General features: G+C 47.9%; 1 protein-coding gene across 1 annotated transcript in view; it reads right to left on the reverse strand.

Annotated features, from left to right (window-relative positions):
- Positions 1–8,385: 8,385 nt before the first annotated feature.
- The window catches only part of CHD6 (chromodomain helicase DNA binding protein 6), a 215,087-nt gene continuing 200,251 nt past the window's right edge, over positions 8,386–23,221 (reverse strand). Inside the window, 7 exon segments of the mRNA XM_033186434.1 lie at positions 8,386–11,351; positions 18,086–18,108; positions 18,111–18,204; positions 19,214–19,405; positions 21,059–21,511; positions 22,451–22,657; positions 23,058–23,209. Of these exon segments, the coding sequence (XP_033042325.1) occupies positions 10,455–11,351; positions 18,086–18,108; positions 18,111–18,204; positions 19,214–19,405; positions 21,059–21,511; positions 22,451–22,657; positions 23,058–23,209 (2,018 nt within the window). The 3' untranslated portion in view covers positions 8,386–10,454.

Here is a 23,221-nt window from a genome sequence, read left to right on the forward strand (position 1 = left end):
GGGCCCTGCAGCCTGAAGCCGAACTTGGTTAATGGACCCTTCACCCGCAAAGACGGGGACACAGCATCTCAGGGTCTCATGTCCAGGGTGGCAGAGCTGGGAGGGGTCCCAGGGCTCAGGCAGCTCAATTCCCCATGGGCACACCGGAGGGAGAGGCCCAGAGGGATGCCCCAGGCCAGGCAGGAGCTGAGCCCCTTCCTGGCATCCTGCAGCCCCAGGCCCTGGTGACCCTGCCATGGATAACCCTGGGTCTGCCTCTTCTGCAGGGAGATGGGTGCCACTGTCAGACTTCAGAGTAGCAGGCTCTGAGCCTGGCTGGCCCTTTTGCTCAAGGTCTCCTGAGTCCATATCACAAAGTCAGTGTTTGATCACAGGGTTGGTTTACCCAGCACTTGCCTTACTTGGGGTTCTGGGGACCTCCAGCTGTTTCTCCTAGTCCCACTGAGGCACAAGGGAGAGGCTTTCTGTACTGCTGTCTCCCCTATTGGGGCTCAACCCAGTTGTTTTTTTTTTTTTCTTTGAGACTGAGTCTCGCTCTATTGCCCAGGTTGGAATGCAGTGGTGTGATCCCAGCTCACTGGAACCTCCGCCTCCCGGGTTCAAGCGATTCTCCTGCATCAGCCTCCTAAGTAGCTGGGATTACAGGCACGCACCACTATGCCTGGCTAATTTTTGTATTTTTAGTAGAGACGGGGTTTCACCATGTTGGCCAGGCTGGTCTCGAACTCCTAACCTCAAGAGATCCACCCACCTCGGCCTCCCAAAGTGTTGGGATTACAGGTGTGAGCCACCGGACCCAGCTTCTACTGGGTCTTAAGGGTGCCTTAGGGTGAAGATGGGAGGGCGGTCCAACGGGTAAGAACCTATCCCAAGTGGATGCTCAGGGCACAGGTGGCAGCCCCCTCACTGGTTCATCACAGGAGGCACAGGGGCTACTGCTGGAGATGCCACAGTCATGTGGGAGGGGCAGGCTGGTGGGGCACCTGAGGAAGAGGAGCCTGGAAGCCTGGTTCCAGACATGGCTCCAGGGGCCTCCTGGGTGCTGGAAACAGATGAGAGACACCCTCAAAGAGGATGGTTCCTTCAGTCCATCCCCACTGACCCCCGCCAATCACCCCTCTCCTCTTCCCTTCAGGAACCCTTTTCCTGGCAGGAGGGATGGTAGTTGGGAAGCTTTGCTCTTATCTGTCATATGCCCAAGCCAGGCACCGAAACTCAAAAGCCAGACAGAGAATCTTTTTTTGTCTGCTTCCCATTGTCATATCTTGTCCTTGAGAAACACTCATGGACCAGTCCAGCTTGAAAGGGAGTCAGAGAACACAAGAAACAACCAGGAACTCCAAAGAAAGGTCAGGGTTTCAAGAACGTTGTGCCACCCCAGTTGACTGTGCAGAGAAAGTACCTCTTTGGACAGAGGTTTTATGTCTTTGAACTCTTGTTCCTTACAGAGGCTGGGAGTGGTTGGACTCATGGGGTGGGGGTGGTAGAACCCGACCCCTTGTCCTTGGGCCTGTTTTGGGGGTGCTGGGTTGTATAGTGGGAGTGGAGTTGGTGGGGGCTCTGAATCCTCCTCCCACACTCAGTCTAGGGATGGGAGCTGCCTCTGTGTTCCCTCATGGGATGCTAATTATCCTCAACTTGTCTGGGGGAAGAAAGGAAGTAGCTGCAGGGGCTTAGCCAGGAGGAACACCTGCTCCCCTGCTCCACCACCGTCCAGCTCTCCCTCCCTCCCTCCTTCCCTCTCTCTCAGATGCACACCAACACTAGGAGTATCCTTATATACGTATGTCCTGCTTCTTGACGGGGAAATTTGACAAGGGACTGGGGTCAGGGTAGGAGTATCCTCTACCTGGGGAGGCCCAAGGGGCTGCGCGGCTGGGGGCTTTCCTCAGCCTTGTACAATCCACCGCCGCACCCCCAACCCCTGCCCAAGGCACTCACCGGGCCTTGGCCTCCGGGCTCTTTGCCGGTCTGGAAAGTCTGGGATCTGTGAATGGAAAAGCCTGGGTCAGAGCTGGAGTGGGGAGTGGGTGGGATTTGGGAGCTGTGTCTACAGAGTTTAGAGTTTTCTTGGTCTGAGCCAGGAAAGAGTCTAAATACCCAGCAGTGCTGAGTCCTTGCCTGCCCTGTGCAGCATGAACCTTCCTTGGCCCGGCTCTCCTGACCCACGCAGGCTTTGGGAGTCCCTGAGGATTTTCAAAGAGCCTCAAGGCGCTGGATACAGAGAAAGGTGAGGCCAGGTTGTCATCCTGAGGGGGAACAGGCACACACGGCCAGCAGGGGCCTGATGGTAGATGAGACCAGGGGGACGTGGCAAAGCTGCTTCAGGCTGGCCACAGCACTCTGTCGACCTGGACTCTTGAGCCTGTCGTAGTGTCCTGCTTCTGAGAGCCAGCTGGACATCTCAGTGGGGAACAGGACAGTCACTCTTGAGGCAGGAGGATCGCTTGAGCCCAGGAGTTCGAGGCTGCAGTGAGCTGTGATCACACCACTGCACTCCAGCCTGGGTGACAGAGGGAGACCTTGTCTCAAAAAAACAAGAACAACCAAAAAAGGCTCCGTGTGAAGAGGGGAGGGGGACGGGCAGCTCCAGTGTTTCCTCCAAAGTGAAAGTATCCCCTCGGGTTTGGAGGCTGGCCCTCAAGAAGCATGCCCAAAGCCGAGGGCTTCTTGGAAGTATTTTATCTCAAAAGTAGACATGAATCTTATATTCCACTATGTGATTCACTTTTATACAAAACCATGTTTGAGTTAATATGAAATATACATACACATATATGTATTTTTTGAGATGGAGTCTCGCTCTGTTGCCCAGGCTGGAGTGCAATGGTGCTATCTCGGCTCACTGCAACCCCTGCCTCCTGAGTTCAAGCAATTCTCCTGCTTCAGCCTCCCAAGTAGCTGGGATTACAGGCACCTCCCAACACACCTGGCTAATTTTTGTATTTTTAGCAGAGGTGGGCTTTTGCCATGTTGGCCAGGCTGGTCTCAAACTACTGACCTCAGGTGACCCACCCACCTTGGCCTCCCAAAGAGCTGGGATTACAGGCATGAGCCACTGTGCCTGGCCATATGAAATACTTTTAATGAGTTTTTGCATTGAATCTATGAATAAAATTGATGCTGCAGGATGGGGATCGACAAACATTTTCTGCAAAGGATCAGACAGTATAATAAATATTTTAGACTTTGCAGGCTGTGTGGTCTCTGTGACTACTGCTTCATAGCCCAAAAGCAGCTTTGAGTATAGCTGTGTTCAATAAAACTTTATTTACAGCCACTGGAATTTGGATTTGGGATTTTTTTTTTTTTTGAGACGGAAGTCTTGCTCTGTCACCCAGGCTGGAGAGCAGTGGTGCGATCTTGGCTCGCTGCAAGCTCCGCCTCCCGGGTTCACGCCGTTCTCCTGCCTCAGCCTCCCGAGTAGCTGGGACTACAGGCGCCCGCCACCACGCCTGGCTAATCTTTTGTATTTTTAGTAGAGACAGGGTTTCACCGTGTTAGCCAGGATGGTCTCGATCTCCTGACCTCATGGTCCGCTCGTCTCGGCCTCCCAAAGTGCTGGGATTACAGGCGTGAGGGGATCATTTTTATGGTCATGAAATATTTCCCTTTGATTGTCCAATTATTTATAAATATGAGTCCTGGTTCTTGGCTTGTGGGCCGTAGCTCTGACTCCACCGCGGGAAGAAAGTGTGTTGGGCCTGTGGCTCCACATGCAAAGCCAAGGCCTGAGCAAGAACACTAGATTTTGGAATCAGACCCATCTCTAAGTTCTTGTACTTCCTCATTAGTTGTGCCACTGAAGGCAGGTGACAACCTACCAGAGCCTGGTCCTCCTGGAGAACATGGTTTGGAATGAGCTCACAGAAGGCCTACACAGTGGCCTGCAGAGTAGGTATTGACTAAGCAGTGCTGTGGCCACCTTTAGTGGTGCACGTGGCTGAGCTTCCCTGGGTAGGAGGAAGGTCATGGCCAGCGTATGGGTGGGTAAGATGTGCCTCTTCCCCTCCCTGGTCAGCTCCCCCATCCTTTTCCCCAGGTCATTCTAGCTGAACAGTTGTCCTACCCTCTGCCATCCTTCTTTCCACCTTCCAAGATTGGACACTGCTTCTCACAGGGCTCCTTGGCCCTGGGCTGGTGAGTCCAAGCATTTAGACACTTACTCCCTAGGATAAGCCCCAGCTCAGAGGCCTCCCAACACCAGCACAGCAGGGATGGGAAGGAAAAACTGAGGCTAACTGCCTCCCCACTGGCCTCAAGGATGGTAGCTGCAGCCCAAGGGCAGCAAGGGCCAGAGCAACCTCTCTCCCCTTGCTCATCATTTGTGCTTAGTGCTATTTTATGAAGCTGCACTCTAGAGGGATGGCCTGCTCCAAGCCTCAGACTAAAGATGCCCATCCTGGCTCCCCTCCTGATCAGTTTACAGTTCTGGGTTTACTCCTTCTGAGTCCCCGCAGCCCAGTCCTGACATTTTCCAGCTGGATGATTGGGCAAGTTACTTAGCCTCTTTAGGCCTGGGCCTGTTTCCTTGTATGTATGAGGACAACCACATAGGGTTATTGTGGGGATTAAGAATTTGGCCATAACATACATAGAACAAATCCTACTCACAGGAAGTGCCTAGTAAACAGCACACTATTGCTGCTAAGTAAGGTTACCAGATAAAATACAGGATGTCTGGTTAAATTTGAGTTCCAGATAAACAATAAATTTTTTTAGGCTGGGGGTGGTGGCTCATGCCTGTAATCCCAGCGCTTTGGGAGGCTGAGGTGGGAGGATTGCTTGAGGCCAGGAGTTTGAGACCAGCTAGGGCAACATATCAAGATCCCATCTCTACAAAAGATAAAAAATTAGCTGGGCATGGTGGCTCATGCCTGTGGTCCCAGTTACTCCAGAGGCTGAGGAGGGGGCATCACTTAAGCCTGGGAGTTTTGAGGTTGCATTTTTTTTTTTTTTTTTTTTTTAGAGACAGGGTCTGGCTCTGCTGGCCAGGCTGGAGTGTAGTGTTGTGATCACAGCTTCCTGCAGCCTCAACCTCCTGGGCTCAAGTGATCCTCCCACCTCAGCCTCCTGAGTAGCAGGGACAATAGGCACACAACATCATGCCTGGCTAATTTTTCAAAATATTTTTTGTAGAGATGAGGACTCCCTATGTTGCCCAGGCTCAAACTCCTGGATTCAAGTGATCCTCCCCGCTCAGCCTTCCAAAGTGCTGGAATTACATGGTGGGCCACCGCACCCAGCCAAAAATATTTAAATAAATTTAAAAAGGGAAAAATTTAAAAAGTGCATATACCAAATACTGTATGGGATATACTTACTCTAAAACATGTTTACATGGAATTAAAATTTAACTGGGTGTTAACTTTCCCTCCTAAATCTGGTACTCCTACACTGAGGGAGGCTCCAGAAACCCACAAACCTTCCTGTTCCCCAGCCCCAAAACAGTCCCCACATCCCTCTAGTCCACCCAGCACAACGGGCCCATGCAGAAAAACCTTCTTTCCTGTGGGCAGGACAGAAAGCTGGTTTCCCGCAGTGCTCTGAACCCAATCCCAGATCCACTCTGTACTTGCCTTGGGATTGGAACAAGCTCTTCCTTGCCCCTTCCTTATCCTACTTTTCCAGTGAGACTGGTAAATTCTCTTGCTGGCTATCCAGAAGGAGTAAAAGACCTGTGACTCAAAAGAATCAGCAGTATTAAGAACCTGATTGATTGGGCCAGTGGCTCACGCCTGTCATCCCAGCACTTCGGGAGGCCGAGGCGGGTGGATCACCTGATGTTGGGGATTTGAGACCAGCCTGACCAACATGGAGAAACCCTGTCTCTACTAAAAATACAAAATTAGCCGGGCATTGTGGTGGGCACCTGTAATCCCAGCTACTCAGGAGGCTGAGGCAGGAAAATCGCTTGAACCCAGGAGGCAGAGGTTGCAGTGAGCCGAGATTGCATCATTGCACTCCAGCCTGGGCAACAAGAGCGAAACTCCATCTCAAAAAAATAAAAATAAACAAAGACTCTGATCATTTCAATGAATCCCATCAACAGCCCTATTAGTGCAAATTATCATTATCCCCTTTTTACAGATGAGGAAACAGACTTGGAGAAGGGTGTTCCAAGTGACTGTTCCTTCCCTACAACTGGCTGTCATTCTAGTTCTTCCCATTGTCCTCCAAGGCTTGGGCTGAGCCAGAACTCAAACCCCAAGGCTGTCTAGGAGGCACCAACTTGTCACAGCCATGCTCAGACTCCATGTCCAAATCGACCTCATAAAACAGCTTCCCAGAAGAAGCCAGCATTGAACTCACTCTTTCCCCTATTCCCTACTTTGTCCCACAGATACCTTGTTGAGTTTGGATTATGAAAGTGGCCACAATGTCCGCCACTAGGCTGCCAAGATCCCACTTACTGGGCTGGGTGAACCCTACTTCTGACCTAAGAAAGAAATCCTGTGGTTTCCAGAAGAGGCAAATGAACAATACTTCTTACAAGAGGCCATTTAAGCAATTTGGTGTAAATGACTCTAGCATCAAGTTTTCCAGAGGGTGTGACACTTATTTGAGTGTTCTGTTTTTCCTGATGCCAATTTTTCTGAGTGTAATTTCTTCACTCAGTTTTGGTTTCTGAGATAGAGGCCCCAGACTGTTATCGCGAAAGGCAAAATTAGGGTGCCGTCTCCCCAGCTGGTGGGACTGCGGGGTCTAGCCCAGCTCTGCTGTTCAGGATTGACAAGATAGCTTTGGAAGTCTCTCTGCTAGTTTTCAGGAGGCAAATTCGATGTTGGCATCCCTCTACCCAGTGCCCAAGATGCTGTGAGGACACATGAGGTCACTAATGGCAAACACACACCAACAGTAGTCCAGTGTGCTGAACCAACTATTCCTATTCTGTCGTTGTACAAGGTAGTATTTCCTGGGACAGCGTTTTAGGTAAAAAATGAAACCAAGACCCTTTACTACTTCTTCTGTTTAAGTTGTTATGAGGGCTCCCTATGTCTTGATTAGAGGCCTGTAACACCTAAGGCCTTACTGTAACAATGGCCATCCATGCTTCAGGCCATTCATGCACCCATCTGGTGGTGTTTAGTTGGGAGCCAACAAGATGAGGCTGGGTCAGTCTCTTGCTCAGCCTTCAAAGAGGCTGTGGCACTTTCCTGCCAGCCTCATTGATAACTTCTGACTCCCCCCTTTTGGGGTTGAGACACCAGGCTCAGGAGCACAGTTCTGAAAAACCTTGAGAATTTCAGCTACCCTGGTGGTCCTGTGTTTTATGAACCTACTCTAACCCACTCAAGTCTAGTTCCCCTATACACTGCAAGTGTGTGATTGAGTTGGGACTCTTGGTATGGAGCTTAAGAAGTGGCACTGGGGATGTACCAGCTGACAGCGTTCAGGCCTTGAGTCAGTGGAGGAGGATGCTGTGCTGCCAACTTTTTTTTTTTGAGATGGAACCTCACTCTGTCACCCAGGCTGGAGTGCAGTGGCACGATCTCGGCTCACTGCAATCTCTGCCTTCCAGGTTTAAGTGATTCTCCTGCCTCAGCTTCCCGAGTAGCTGGGATTACAGGTGCCCGCCACCATGCCCAGTTTATTTTTGTATTTTCAGTAAAGACGGGGTTTCACCATGTTGGCCAGGCTGGTCTCAAACTCCTGACCTTAAGTGATCCGCCTACCTCGACCTCCCAAAGTGCTGCGATTATAGGCATGAGCCACCTCGCCCACCCCCGACTCCCTTCTAGGGCATGTTTTAACCAGGTGTTCTAGTCAGTCGGTCGAGAGACAGGCCAAGTCAACCCTCATGATGAATACTCAGCAAGTCCTCCACAGGGTGCCCAGCACGGATCGGACACCTTGGAAAGACAGTGGGCATACCATGCACTCATAAATGCCCCAGGCAGCAAGAGACACCCAAGTGCCACTGAATTCCTCAAATACAAATGTGACTTTTAAACTTTTTTTTTTGTTTTTAAATCCAGGATCAAGACCACAATTTATTATGTAAGACATGGGGTGAAGAATGATCAAGAAAAGTTATGGCTGTGAGTGACATGGAATTAGATGAAAAGGCTCAAGTTTGCTGAAGAGTTTAAATTTGGCTTTTGCTCTTGGAAATGTCAAAATAATCATAAGAAGCACTTGTGCCTTACAGAGCAAATAATCCACAGAGTGTCAGTTTCATTTTGCAAACAGGGTCACAACAGCAGTCAAATAGAAGCCTAAACACCCAGAGAGTTAACATACAGATTCGATAAGGTATCACAAGGGATTGAGCATGCTGGTGGGTTTTTAAGTCAGATCCACATTGAACCCTGTGACCTACTGGAGGTTATAAGTGGAACCCGGGGAAAGCAGCTTTTCCATACAAAACAACAACAACACAACGACAACAAAGAAAACCAGACTCTGCTGGATGTCTGTAATACTCATTTGCAGTAAGGCTTTCAAGATACAGGAATTTTTATAGCATTTGTATTTTAAGGATTTAGGGCAAATACATTTTTTTTTTCTACTTGATAAAAAGAAAATTAGTACTTAAAAGGTTCAAAAATATATTGATTGAGTTATTTTTTTTACATAAATAAATTATATTGATTTTTAGGATTTAACAGCTGAAAAAACCCTTTCTGCTTCCACTGGAGGCAAAACTGAACAAAATGTTAGTTAAATAGAGAGAGCAGCATTTCTAAGAAATCTGTGGTCAGCATGATAGACCATCTATGCTACAAGGATGTCATTGAATAGGATTTGTTCAATTATTGGATTCTTCTGTGATTGGTTATAGAATTTCTGGTTTATATCTGATTCATAAAACTGGGACTCCACTTTTTGAAGATACATCTGATTGACTTTTTTCAGTCATGATTTAACAGACTTCTTTGAGATGCTCATTTTAACATTTACATAATTTATAATCCCAAATGTATAAAAGACAATGACAAAAGCATCATAAATAAATAATGCAAAATGAAATAGTTACGTCAAACTTTTGGACCTTCTGATAAATTAGCAAAACTGTAACAGAAAAAGTAAAAAATACAGTAAATGTGACAACGAAAAGTGAAACTGGTACTAGTAACACTTGCAACATTTCCAAGGGTCCTGCGCAGCCCTGCGCCGCCCTGCGCCCCCAGAGTACTGAACCATGAGCTTACTTCAAGTCTTAGAGTGTGAACTACCTGTGAAGAGTGAGACCATTAGAAGGGACGTTAACACGAAGGTGAAAGGACATGGGGAAGTGCTGCTTAGGCAGGTTCTTTCTCAGTTCCTAAACAAGGAGAAGCTGAGGAAGAAGAGAAAATAATGTTGACTTGCAACATAGTTTCGATTAACTGATAATTTGGGATTTGGGTCCAACTGTAAGATATAAACAGAATGGAGAAATTAATGGAGAAGTAACTTTTCACAGCTGTATTATAAAGGATGGCACATATCTGACAGCCTCAGACATTCCTGATCAAAGGACCTACTAGCAAGTGTCAAAGTGTTGGGCAACTGTCTTCTTGCAGGCTCCAGAAAGAGCCTTATTGGTGAAGGAAAGCCTGAAGTGAAAATCCATTCGGTCTTGGTGCTCTTTAAACACAGAGAGGCAAATTAATGGCTGGAGAAATCTGTAAGCAAACCAGGTGGGAGCAGAGCGCCAGCTGTGTGTGTGTGAAGCAGCGTGTGGCTCCACGGAGCGCGGGTCCTGGCCCCACCCCCATCGCCAGCAATAACTCATGGTGGGTAAAGCTTTCTTGCAGCGAGAGGCATCTTTTCACTGGGGAGAGGGACGTATAGAAAATAATGCCTAGTCAGTCAGTATTTCTTCTTGCTGCAGGTGTCTGAAAAACCATGAAGGGGGAAATTATATTATTACCAGTAAGGTTTTTGTTTTTTATAAAGAAATGAATATATGTATTTTCAACCATTAGTTATATGCTTCTGTCTATACTACTCACTTAGGAATCATGATAAAATAGGGAATTATTTTAACTCAAAAATATGCACCAGCACTTCCTTTTTCTGTGCTTTTTGGTTCCCTGTGACATTCCTCCTGTGCAACCCAGCTCATAGAAAAAGAGCTCCTCTTTGTCTCTGTTCTTCAGCCCTTCAATGGTAAATCCCTAGACAGCTTTCTTTTGCCATTTTTCCTCCTCGAGTGAGTGGGAAACTTGGAAGAGAAGGGGGTGGGCGCGTCACCAAGTACTGTATTAGCTACGATTGCTGGAATGAACGGGATGAACAGAATGTGAATTCTGTGCCTCCTAGACTAGGTAGACAACACTTATCTAATGAAGTGGTGAGACCCCGCAACTATTAACATCTGTTACCATAGTTCTCAGACAGGAAATCAGGTAGGTCATCTTACTTATGGAAACACAGGTTCTTATGGAGGTGAAGTGAGGGAAGTAACAAACCTTTATGGGATAAGAAACTTACAAGTCACAATAATTTCTTAAACGAAAAAAGTTCTAATTGGGGTCGTTGTTGGAGTCTTTGAGTGCCCCCTCCCCAGCCTGTGCCACATGTTCTCTCTCTGCAGGCAAAAGGGCACTGGGTTCGGCACAGTTCTCATCACTGCTGGGCTCCCTTTCGCAGCTGGGAGCAGGCTCTGGGTGGGAGTTGGGGTTGTCCCCCTTTGTCTTCTTCTTCTTCCTCTTTTGGCTCTCCAGGCCTACTATTTCTGAGTGTCTGGCCTGCTGCATGGCTGGCAGAGCCATGCCCATACCAGGGGAGAGGAACATGGATGGGTAAATGAGTCCAGGAGATACTCCGGGGATGAGAAATGGGTTAAAAGCCACAGGACTACTAGTAGTTATTGCAGGTTCAGACTGATCAGAAAATGGACCTGGACCAGGCTTGTCCTCAGCTAAAGTGTCTGTTTTCACATCATGGCTACTCGGCTTGTCTCCCGCAGTCTTTTCAGTCACTGCCGTACCACTTTTCGTTGTGCTTGACAGAGACGCTGGAGCAGTGGAAGTGCAGGTGGTTGCCATGGGTGGACTGAGGAGTCCCCCAACACCAAACATCTGGGGCACAGCAGCCATGCCCGGCAGCATCATGGGCAGCATGCTCAGGGTACTTTTGACCTCTTCACCCGTTGGCATCGTGGCAAAGCCAGCTGGAAACCCCACCAGCCCGGTGAGGGGGATGCCTGCCATATTTCTCATGTTCTGAAGTCCTACCAGGTCCATCCCAGCAATCAGTCCATTCATGAACAGCGGCCCCATTCCAGAGGGAGAGTCTGCCACAATGGAAGGAGCCTTCAGGAGCTCGCTCCGAGGCCGCCTCCCCCTCCTGCGGGGGCCCGTATCTCGAAGCACAGCCTCACCCAGGGTGTGATTGAACTTGTTTTCTGGAAGAAACCCCTGGAGAAACAAAGAAACACAAAATGCTGAGGCGACAGGATGGCAGGTGGTCAGCTGAGGGTGACGACCAGGGCTCTGCACTGGCCTGGCCTGTCTCCAGCTGCACGAAGGGTTCCCAGGAAAAGGAGCACCTCCCGCCTACTTGTGCAGCTCTCCGGCCTGACTGTACCTGACAGGCTTCTCCCTCAGCAGCTGAGAGCATTTTGTGGCATGGGCACAACTAGGGCACCTGTCACTGCCCAGTGGTAATTCCAACATGCTGACTGGCAAAAGTGGCATCCAGCCTGTGAGAAGCTGGCAGAAGAGAGTGGGGAGCTGGAGAAAGCACTAAAAGTGCCCTGGTTCTCGGTGAGACTATTGTGGCTGAGACCCCTTCACCAGATCCCAACGCTTGCCTTCCTCTTGACACAGGTTTTTACTGAAGCAACAAAGAATATGTAAGACAGGGTTTTGAAGGCAGACAGACCCGAATTTAAATCCTGACGGCAACCTTCTAGCTGTGGGACTCAAGACATGTCAGTTAGCCTCTGAGTTTAAGTAAAAAAGGACAATGGCAGCTATCTTTAGAGTCTCTGAAAGTGTCGTGTTTAATACATTACCTGATCCATAGGAAGCAGTGCTTGCTAATGGCACATTATTTATTGTGTGTATGCCCCACCCCTCTCTGAATACAATGGGATGTGTACATGTTTGCTGAAGAAATGAAGGACTTCTTGAACATTGTTGGGGAAACTGCCACCAAAATAAGTCATGTTCTCCCTAAGGGAGACCATCTATTTTTTCTCTATTTGGAGGTTCGCTCTTCAATTTTCTTCATTAGCAGAGAGCTCTGAAGTAAAGCACTTCTGCTCCATGTGGACCACACTGTGACAGGGCCAGGGCCCTCAACACGGGTGATCTGGCACCTGCACTGGACATTCCCATAACCCATCAGGACGGCTGAGCTGCACAGAATCACAGGGGAGGGCAGACCGCTTCAGCAGCATCAGCAAGCCGGAGGCAGCACGTGGAGAGGGAGGTGCAGGCTGCAGCCCCACACCCTTCTTCTTGAGAGTGGAGCTCAGGAGCTCTGCAGGGCAGAGAGGATGCAGCCAGGAACCTGGTCCCTGGAGCGTAAACAAACCACTGCAATTACAATGGATCTTTCTCTGAATTTATAATCCCTAGAGAGAGAGAGAATTTCTTCCCCACAGATGGGGAGTGATTTCTTTCAGGACTTAGGGCCGCAGGCCCGGCGCCCCTGGAGAACTGCATGCCTTTCTCTCTTCTGATTGCCCTCCACACCTCACTGCTATCAGCTACTTTATCAAGTAGTACATGCCCATGGTATGAAAAAAGGTGAACTGTACTTGTGCAGTTGAGCAGTCTCAGAGTTTCCTCACACAGAGGAGGTGTACAGTGTGAGGACAAAGCCCTCCCCTGCTGGCACCCTCCCTGACTGCCTGGGCATCTTCTTCTTACGGTTCCTGCTACAAAGTCAGTGCTGTTTTACCCCCTTCCCTTTGATTACAGCAATGGTGAAGCAAAATGTTCACAGTGGCCTCAATGGATCTTGTCACACTGGATTCCACTGAGGTCAATGATCACCATCAAGGCCGGAATGTGGAGCCTACGGAGCAGCAAGAAGCAGGAGAGCTCAATAGTGAGGGGTGAGGCCTCCGGGCTGCTGAGGCGACTCCTCGGGCTGCACCTGCGGCCTTTTCAGGATTCTCCTTTGGAATACCTTCCCTTCCACTAGAGTCTGCAGAGTCGGGGGTGGTGATGTGATAAGCAGCAGCTGAGGCTCCATCAGCCCACAGCCTCCTTGTCTGTGGGAAATCAGAGGCAGGGATCTGGCTGTACCTCTCAATGGGGCACACTCTTGGGGCGAAAAAGGAGGTGCGGGTCTCACCAAGAGACACCAGAATGACTGAAAAAACCCCACAGAACATAGAGAAAGAAGGCAGGGAAGCTGAGGATATCTCTGGGCTGAGACTTGCCACCAGGCCTGAGGGCTATTAAGAAATCGATTTACAATCTGCCTAAGGGCACCTACTTTTAACTTTAGTTCGGCAGCCCTGACATTTCCCATTTTTTTCACTGCCTCTCTTCTCCTTAAACTATGAAAGAAGCAAATCCTTGGAAGACCCACCAGATTTTTATTTAAGGGGCAGCTGTAACCTTAGTTGGTGGCACTGGTTTCAGGTTCTCATGGGCTGTAAGGACACATGTGTGTGGGGGGCCCCAAATGAGCAGCAGCTGGACTGTGTTGGCTCCCATGGCAGTGGGCACTCAGCAGCGAGGGGAACGGCTGTCGGAGGCAGCAGGGAAGGCAGTGGTGATAAGAGGACGAGCAGCAGAAGAGTGCGAGACGCCATGAGGAAGCACTGATCACGTGTCAGGCACTGTACGGAGGGCTCCAGCAGCGTCTCATCGAATCAGTAAATCAGCCCTGTGGAGTCATGCCTGCTTTACAGAGAATTTACAGATTCATAGGTATGTGAAAACGTGCATATCTGAATGTTTCTGAGTCCCCAGAAATATTTTTTGAACTCCTACACCTGTCCTTCAGTTTCCCAAGAATATATATATATATAAAACCCCAGTTCATCATAGACAAAAAAGCTTTATGATGGCAACTTTAAGAAAATTCTTCTCAAAAAGCCTTGGTTTGCATCACAGGGCTGGAAGAAATCCCTGAAACTGTTATATTTAGTCCCCTTCGTTTTCACAAGTGGGGGTGGGGGTGGGGGTGGGCAGGGTACAGTTGGTCAGGGACATAGCAGGTGAGAACACAGGCCCAGCCCAGGCCTCTTTCCACAGCACACCGCACCCTCTCTTCTTCCCAGCATGACCTGCCACTTGCAATTTGCTAGGCTGACAACTGCCCCTCTGGCTCTAGGGAGGATCACTGGGGAAGCAATTCCTGGCTGGTTCCTATTTCTAAAGAGAGACAGTAGGACTTGATGGATCGGGGCCAGGCTAAAAGGATAATTTCTCACCAGTCTGTCTTGAGCTCATCAATGCAAATCGCCTCATTCTGGGCCAGCCACTCTGTCTACACGGCAGTCTCAGGCCCTTGCTGGCATGGCACCACAGCCCAGGGTGCTTCAGCCAGGGTAACCACAACTTGACCATATACCTTTCTGAGCCCTCTTCCTGCAGCCTACCCACAACCGAGAGGCAGAGAAGGATGCTGGGGAGTATCTTTCTTTTACATCCACAAATGTGCCCTCAAAACTCTCCAGCGAGAGGGGGCATATTCCATCTCAGAAGTCTTTCTGTTAGGAAGAAAACAAGCCCAGCACTAGATGAATGGTGCCTCCTTCTTATTTTCAAGGAATCTGCTATAAATCAGGTCTTCTTTAACATGCTTTGAGACCCTCCTCAGGGTATCTAGCACCAGGCTATGCCCCAAAGGACCTTTGGCCACCTTGGCCCTGGCCCAGTAAGTACAAATAGCAATCTCAGGATATGGGATGTCAAAAGCATCCTTTCCCTGCCCTTGCTGAGAACCATGGGTGTAGAGAGAATGGTGGGTCCTTTCAGAAATGAGAACTTGCTTAGAAGGCACAAGCTGATCTTTCTTCCCCTCTAGATGTGGAGAATAGCAGCAGAAAGGCCCCAAGGATAAAGAGAACGCTCTTCATTTGCAGCAAAACAAGAGTGCTGGCAAAGGAAGTCAGCTTTAACCACGTCCTGTGGAGGAGTCACCCCAGCCACCAGCTGCTGCCCACCCCAGTCAGGTGCCCCTCCCAGCAGCGCGGCGACCACACACAGCGACCAGGCGGGCTTTGGCAGCTCTCCCTCCCGGTAATTATACCCTGGGAGCAAACCTGCTTCCCCTTCCAGGAAAGGCCTGCGGAGGGGGCAAAGAGAACAAGGAAAAGGAGCTTCCTTATGTTCAAGCACACTGGAGGCAAATCTGCTTTCTATCTAATTTGCACAGGCATCCAGCCCAAGAACATCCTCATCAATGCATGGTAGCATTATTCCAACTCTAAAACTTAACTCTGGGTGGAGTTAAAAGAAGGTGGTGACCGGAGCTTCCTTTCTCCTCCGAAGGTTAGTACATTCATCCAACAAATACGTGTTGGGTGAAAAGAGACCTAACAACGAAAAGCGATGTCTGGCTCTTCATTTAAAAATCCTAAAACCAGACCAGAACACAACAGAAACCAGCTCTAAAGACATTTTTAGCATAACTGGTGGAATCTCAATATAGACTAGATAACAGGTATTATTAATATGCACATGTAATAATAGCAATAATTATGCAGGAAAACATTCTTTATAAGATGCATGCTAAAGTATTTAGGGGTGATATGTCATGTCTGCAACTTACTGTCAAATGGCCCAGCAAAACCCCAAAACTATACACATATAGGTAAAACCAATATATACATATGTAACTTACATATATAAACTATATTAAGTATATATGTGTGTATACATATATTTAATGAGTAACCACTAGGTACTGGGCATTAAAAATTGAATCCCACAACCTTCCATGCAGCCTGTGCTATAATTCTGTGGACAGCACCCATCCAAACCACAGCGCATATGGCAGAAGGGCCTTCGAACGAAGGGAGGAGGAATTCCTTGTGAGATTTAAATCTATTTCTAAAAACAGGGGTAGGGTTTCTGCTATAAATGTGTGTCCCTTCAGATTCCTATGTTGAAATCCTGTGCCCCAAGGTGATGGTAATAGGATGCAGGGGGTTTAGGGTGGTGATTAGGTCACAGGGGCTGAGCCTTCATGAATGGAATTAGTGACCTTATGAGAGCTGGCTGTCCCTTCCTCCACGAGAGGGCAGCTGTAACCACGTCCTGTGGAGGAGTCACCCCAGCCACCAGCTAGTATTTCTAAAGAGAGACAGTAGGACTTGATGGATGAGAAGTGATGGTGAGAAGACATCTGTCTGGATGATGTGGTATGGGGCCTCACCAGACACCCAATCTGCCAGTGCCTTGACCTGTCAGTACCTTGACTTTGGACATTTGGGTCTCCAGAACTGTGAGGAATAAATTTCTGTTGCTCATAAGCCCCCCAGTATTCTGTTATGGTAGCCTGAATGGACTAAGTATCTATGGCAAAGAAAAAGAGTACAGTGCACCCTAGAAGGCCCTGTTCCAAGAGGAGCTGCAGGAGACACACGGGTGCCCCTGTTGGGAAGGCTGAGCTGCCTGAGGTCTTGTTCTTGTCTTACTGCAGGAAAAGGGCCTCCGAGGCAGGGAGTGTGTTTATTTAACAAAGGAGGCTAACACATCTCTGGGAAGAGGCTGGCTTGCAAGAACAGCTAAGAGATGGGTTTTCTGGCAAAGGGTCAGCATCTGTAGGGAGGGATGAACATTAGTTTCCAAGGAACATGAGGGAAACTGTTAGACATGGAGAGGGAAACAAGCAAGCCAAGGGGGAACTACGTGGCTCTTCCTGACACATCTCTAAAGCAAGAGCTCAGAGACTACAACAAAGCAAGCATTGGAGGTCTTCCCTTGACGGCGTATCTGAGACACCGTGCGCCGAGACAAAAGGAGAAGGTGGGAGGCAGTGTGAAGGGGCGAGGAAAGACAGAGGGGACACAAACAAAGGTGAAACCAACTCATACTGCTGCGGGTGAAAGAAAGTGGGGGGGAGAATCCTAAGAAAAGGGTGGAAGGGACATTTTCTGAGACTAAAGCAAGAGGGGAAAGAAAGAGCAGCTTCTGCAACGTGACAAACTGTCTAGGGTCCAAGTCCCCCCTCAAAGGGGCTGTGGTAGCAGATGGAGATGAGCAATGGCCACTGGTGGGGCTACTAGACCAGCAGTAATCCAGGTGACAAACTCTGGAACAAGTTCCCTGAGAACATTAAATGCCAACCTCTTTCTGCACCAGGAGGAAATGACTAGGGTGGGCGGTCTTTTGGAGCTATAAAAAGAAATCACATTCAAGCAATCCCACCGAGAAGGGAATTCCTACTCCAGGAAAGAGGTAGCTGGCAGAGTACCTAAGAGAAGGCATTCAGGAAAGCTTGAGTTTATGGAACAACCTGGGAAAGGCAAAAGTCCCCACGAGGATCTTCAGAAGCTCCCTAGTCGGGCAGAAAGTGCTTTTAGGAGGTTAAAAGCACATTTATGTATAATTTGCCCAAGCTCAACACATTTTCAACTTGAAATGTTGTTACCGCCCCCTAGAGGTTATGACTTTTGTAGTCCAAATTTGTACTAATCTGTAAACTATCATTAACTCGGATTCGTTACACTAGAAGTATTCTGCAGAAGTCTTTGAAGTCCCTTCCAGTCTCATGATACTATAATAGGAAAAGGGTAGTGCTTAGAGTCAGCTGTTTTTCATTGCCAGTGAGGCCGGACTAGGAAGAAATGTCTTAAACGGTAGCCATAAAAACCTAAATTAGGAAACGAAAACTTCCAATAAGGAATTTTGTTCACTAACAAAGGTTAAAATTTCTTTCCCCTTGCAACTCTACACACAGGAGAAACAAAACACAAACCCAAGCTTTGGCAATGGTTTAACAAACAATTCTGGAGGTAAGGGTTGAAAACAAATGACCACTGGGAGTCACAGAGTGCTCAAAAATGCCACAGCACCATTTCTTGCTGCTAATCAACTTCCTGTGCTGGCTTCTAGTCCTCTTGAAAGATGTCTCCCAGCGAACCCCTTCCCAGCTGGGGCTTTCTCTCAAGTGTATAAGGCATGGCTCAACCAGGATGCTCCTCCTGCCCCCACACTCACGTGGCCTTCTTCCTTACCCTCAGTCCTGGCTCCTTGGGGACGCAGGAACCCTCTCTTCCCCACTCAGAGAGCTGACATCTAATTTTCCAGGTTCTTTACAGCGTGGCCTCCTCTGCTTTGGTTTGTCTGAAAAATTCTAGGATGAAAACGGAGACCAACATTACAAAACACGCTATCCCAGATTGTTCTGATGAGGCTGATGCTTTTCAACTGGTTTTGCTATTGTTCTCTTCAATGGCTGTCTGCACAGGAGCTGGCCAGGTTAAACTAAAGGAAATAGCTACCTGGCCTCACCTAGGCTTTCTCTCCTGAAGCACCAGTGTTCCTACAGTAAGCTGGAAAACAGGCTGTGTGGGCCCCCGGCGCTCCAGACTAGAACACATGAGCCAATTCACCAGGCTGCCAGGGCCCTGTTAATCCCTGGCCTTTTCCTCTTGATCGTTTCCTTGGATTCTCTCATCACTGCTACTTGCCTGGCTGGTTTCGCCTGTCTCTGGAGGGTGCGCATCTGTGAATGTGTTCTCCTCTTCTTGTGTGCTCTCTACATAGGTATCTTAATAGTTAGGTGCATTCAGGACAGAGACGGTGGTGGGGTAGGTGAGCAAGTGAGAAGAGAAAAACCAAAAAAGACATCGAGCTCAAGAGTCCTCTTCCAAAAATGTCTAGTCTGAGGGACTTAGGACAAAGGCAGTAAGGCGATTTGAAGGGAATGTCCCAAAGCAGAGTAACCATAAAACTAAGGACAGTCCCCCCACCACCACAAATGGTAATGTATTAACTTGAAAAGAATACAAAGGAACATTTTCATAGGTGGCCAAGTTTATGCAACGTGAAGATTTCTTTATGAGCTTATGATACTGTGTGGCAATGTTTGTGGGGACGGGGGACAAGTTCTGTCCTCTTAGGATTTTGCATGTCTACTTTTTGGCATAGTATTTTGAGATGGGCTATCATTTCTATTACTGGAGAATTTAATCAAAATTTAAACTTAAAAACAAAAGTCCTTTAACATGATGTTGTCAGCTGACAGATTTCTCCCAAATAGCTCCCAACTTTCTGGTTTCCCTCAGCATGCTTTCATCAAAAATAGCAACAAGTCAGCAGGAAGTAAACAGTGATCTCAGGCAGCACCAACAAACACTTACTGCCCCAAAACCAGGAACTTCTAAGGAGTAGTCAGCCTGCTGCCTCAGCCAGTCAAGCAGACTCTTGCTGGGAATGGCTTTCTCGGCTTGGCTGCTGGCTGCCGTGGCTGGCTCGGGAGCCGAGGTGGCAGGCCCTGGCCCCTCAGGGTGTGTGGTGCTCAAGGTGGCCTGCCCTGGGTCTTCATGGACTTCCTGGATGAAGGAAAAACGAGTATGTATAATCACGACAGAATGAAAATTAGTTTCTAAAAAAAGAAAACACGTAAGGGGTTATTTGGATCACGCCATCTATTTCCACCCTGATATTACTCAGCTGGGGTGCCTGAATTAGAACCCTACACATACCACTGACCCACACACACATAAGCTCTTGCAAGTGATTTGGTGTTCCGTTCACCTGAGCGCTCCTCTCCCGCTCTTGTCCACTTGGTACACTTTAACTGCATCCTGACTGCCGGATTTAGTTTTCCTCCTCTGTCACCACTGCCCACTGTCCCAGGCAGCACTCACTGCTCCAGCTCCTGTCCCCACAGCACTCTGTCCCTAGCTCTCTCATGTAAAGAAGACGCCATACCACAATTGACTCACCCTCTATAGTCTGAATGGCTGTCTTACCTCTGTTTCACCTTTACCTCTCTTTATAAAGCCTATAATGGGGTCTGTAACAATGTCAATGCTAAATAAGTGTTTGCATTAATAAATTAAAAAAATACCCTGAGGACAAGAGGGAAAATTTTTATTGGTCATTCCACTGGAATTCTATGATCATTATAGAGAAACTATGGTGTTGCACATCTAAAAAAGGTAACGAACTTCTTAAAAGCTTGCAGGATTGAGCAGGGAAAGGACGTGTCATTTCAGCCTCCCAAATTACTTTGGAAGTCTAAGAGGAAGACATAACCCAAGCAATATGGCTTAGCAGTAAAGTTCTCAGCCCCTAGAGAACAAGGTCCTTGGTTTGGTTTTCTGCTTTGTCACTTACTAGCTGGATAATCTGGGCGAAATTATTTAATGCTTTAAAGCCTTATTTTCCTCATCTATAAAATGGGAATAACAAGCCCATCTTCAGTGTGGTTGTGAGGAACAAAGAAGATAATCACGTAAAGCCTTGAACATGGTAAGTAGTAGGCACTCAGTGAGTACTAGCCATTACTATTCCTTTTAAAATAAGAAAACATCAAATGGATTCTCAAAATCCAGTAAATGGGAAAACCCAAAATACAACATTAAGCATCAAATAAAGCATAAAAGGGATCTCTCTTGGCCAGGTATACGGTTTCTGACCTTTTCTGTTGTTTGCAAATGATTTCCTTTGAGTTTGGAACAAACTGTCTTAGCATGATCTCCGTGAATCTTCAACCCTCCGTGGTAGATGCTGTTGCCCCACTTTATAGAGGAGCAAAGTGAGGCTCAGTTGTAGCCCAATGTCACCCAGTACGTCAAGCAGAAGAGCCAGGATCACATTCAGGTAGCCCTGACTCCTGTTCTTTCTCCCATACCCCAGTCTCGGAGAGCCTCACTACCCCGGAGAAAAGCCGCTGCACACTCAACCCTGCCATCAACAGTGGCTCTTCTGAAACCCTGGAGGAGCAGGGTTGTTCCTATTTGAAATGGCAAGACCTCCTGGCTCATTTCTCCAGGCTGTAAGCAGATTAAGCGCCATTAATGAGTTAGTAACTATCTAGTTCTACAGAGGATGGAGGGCATCTTATAATGAGAGAAAATAAAGCAGGACAACTGAAATAGAGATAAAAGATCCACAAATTATTTTGTGTCTGAGGAAGAAGGATTTGTTTCTCAGTGTAGAAACGTCAATGTTTTTAATCTAATGACCTCAATACCCACCAAGATTCCCGCCTGAAGTGTTTGCTCCTTCAAAAAGATGAGGTCCATCCCTCCTTCAACATGTTTCCGCCTCCCTCTCCGCCTCCTCGTGGCCGCATCATCTCTTCTGAGGTTTCCATTGACAATCTGTCCGGTCACAGGATGGATCAGGCCAGCTTGCAGAATCCCAGACAAGTCCATGCCAAGGGCTCCCTGAAGTGAACTGATAGCCCCAATCTTAGGGGTGCTGGTGCTCACTGGGAAAGGGGATGTGGCTCCTGGGGACCCCTCTGATGAGCAGGAGAGGTCCATAGCTGACTCCCCATGCCAGCCATTGAGGATGACAGGGGTGTGCCCGTGGGTGGCAGAGAACTGCTCCAGGCCCCGAGCCTTTGCATCCCTCTCCACCTCAAACGCATAGGGACGCCTGTGCTTTTGTTCATCCTTTGTGAATACTGGAGCTAAGAAGCTCTCCTGTGAACACACAAACAGCAAGAGAGGTCTGAATGCCACACAAGTGGCTGAACGCCAGCTCTTTCTCCAGGCCTGATTTCCCTAGGCCTCCTATTATTTCCAATCATCTTTTTAGGAGTTCTTCTAACTCGGGCCTCCTCAAATCCGAACAGCTTGTTAAAATGCAGATTCTACTTCAGTGGGTCTGAGGTAGAGCCTGAGAGTCTGCTTTTTTAACAGGTTTTCAGGTGCTGCTCAAGTTGCTAGTCCATGAACTACATTTGGTGTTGCAAGATGATAACTCAGGAATGCTCAACTTCAGCCGTGCATCAGAATCATCTGGGAAGTTTAAAACAACCCAGTACCCAGGACACACTCTGGACTGATTAAATCAGAATCATTAGCTTGTCAAGGTCCCCAGCTGATTGCAATGTGCAGTTGAGCATGAGAACCAGCATGTTAATAATGTACCTCAAAACTCATCACCCCCACCAAAATGCTCACTCCTGCCTTGATTTCCCTAATTTCTATCAACTTCCATTGTTAGCTCAGTTCTCTAAGGGTCAACCACACTGTTCCATTCATGCTTCCCTTTCCTTATATATTTGTTAGTCATGGAGTCATCTTCGTCAGTTCCCCCCATCTTTGTATCCACTCTGAACCAACTGGGGTCTAGAACCCTCTTTACCAGTTTCCTGCTTGGCCCTCCTAGTCAAGCTGTATACCACTCTAGGTGAGCTGCAAACCCCTGCTTTCATCATGCCTTCTCCTGCTCCAATACTTTTACTAGCTCTCCACTACATACAGGATAAAGTCTAAATTCCCCAATCAACACTAATGGCTTGGCAAAACAAACCCCTATCCACTAAGTAAACACTTGCTGAATGAATGAACTCAACTGAGACGTGGAACATGCCCACCATTCTCTGTTTTGTGGTCATTCCATTCTTGCCGGCTCACCTTCTGAATCTGGGCCGCCAATCCTGCGCCGTTGCTGAAGCTGTGTTCTGCTGCTTCCGGCTCTGAGAGGCTGGTTCGAGAACCAGCACTGCTGGTTAACACCGGGGCGGGCAGTGTGCCTGAGGGCTCATACTGCTGGCTGGAGGGCCACTTCCCCTTTAACACCACGTGGCAGATATTATCTAGGCGGTTAATTATCACGCGGTCCTAGAAAAAAGGATAAAGCTCTGATGAATAAGGATCGAGTTACCTAAACTCACAAAATCCTTTGAGATCAAGGGTGAAGCTTTTCACCAGAAGGAGTCGATAAGAAAAGAGCACACTCAAACATACTCACTTTATAAGCCTTAAAATAAAAATCATAGTTTAGACAATACAAATGAAAGCCATGGCACTATAAATATGAGGACAATCTGACACCTTCATCTTACAGTCGAATTAGTTAAGTGCATGTATCTTTAATGTTCAAATGCTACATAACTAATACCTTTTAAAGGTATAAAACATTTCTGAGTTTGTTGTTCAGAACTATTTCTAAAAGGTTTAAAAACAATTCAAAGCTGAGAATGGTTTTGGGGCGGGGTGGGAAATGCAAGCTCTGGGGTACCTTTGGCCACTCAGAGAAGGAATAGAGAGTTTTCTCCTGTAGCAGCTGAGCAATAGTGGGAGCTCGAGCCTCCTGTAGCTCATCCCCAATGTCTCCTGCGATGCCTGATGTTGAGCTCTTGCTCTCCTCTTCAGAGTACTTCCCTGGATAATCTGGGAAGAGGT

Source organism: Trachypithecus francoisi, unplaced genomic scaffold (genome assembly GCF_009764315.1).
Source record: "Trachypithecus francoisi isolate TF-2019V2 unplaced genomic scaffold, Tfra_2.0 Lachesis_group21, whole genome shotgun sequence".
Classification (NCBI taxonomy): Eukaryota; Metazoa; Chordata; class Mammalia; order Primates; family Cercopithecidae; genus Trachypithecus; species Trachypithecus francoisi.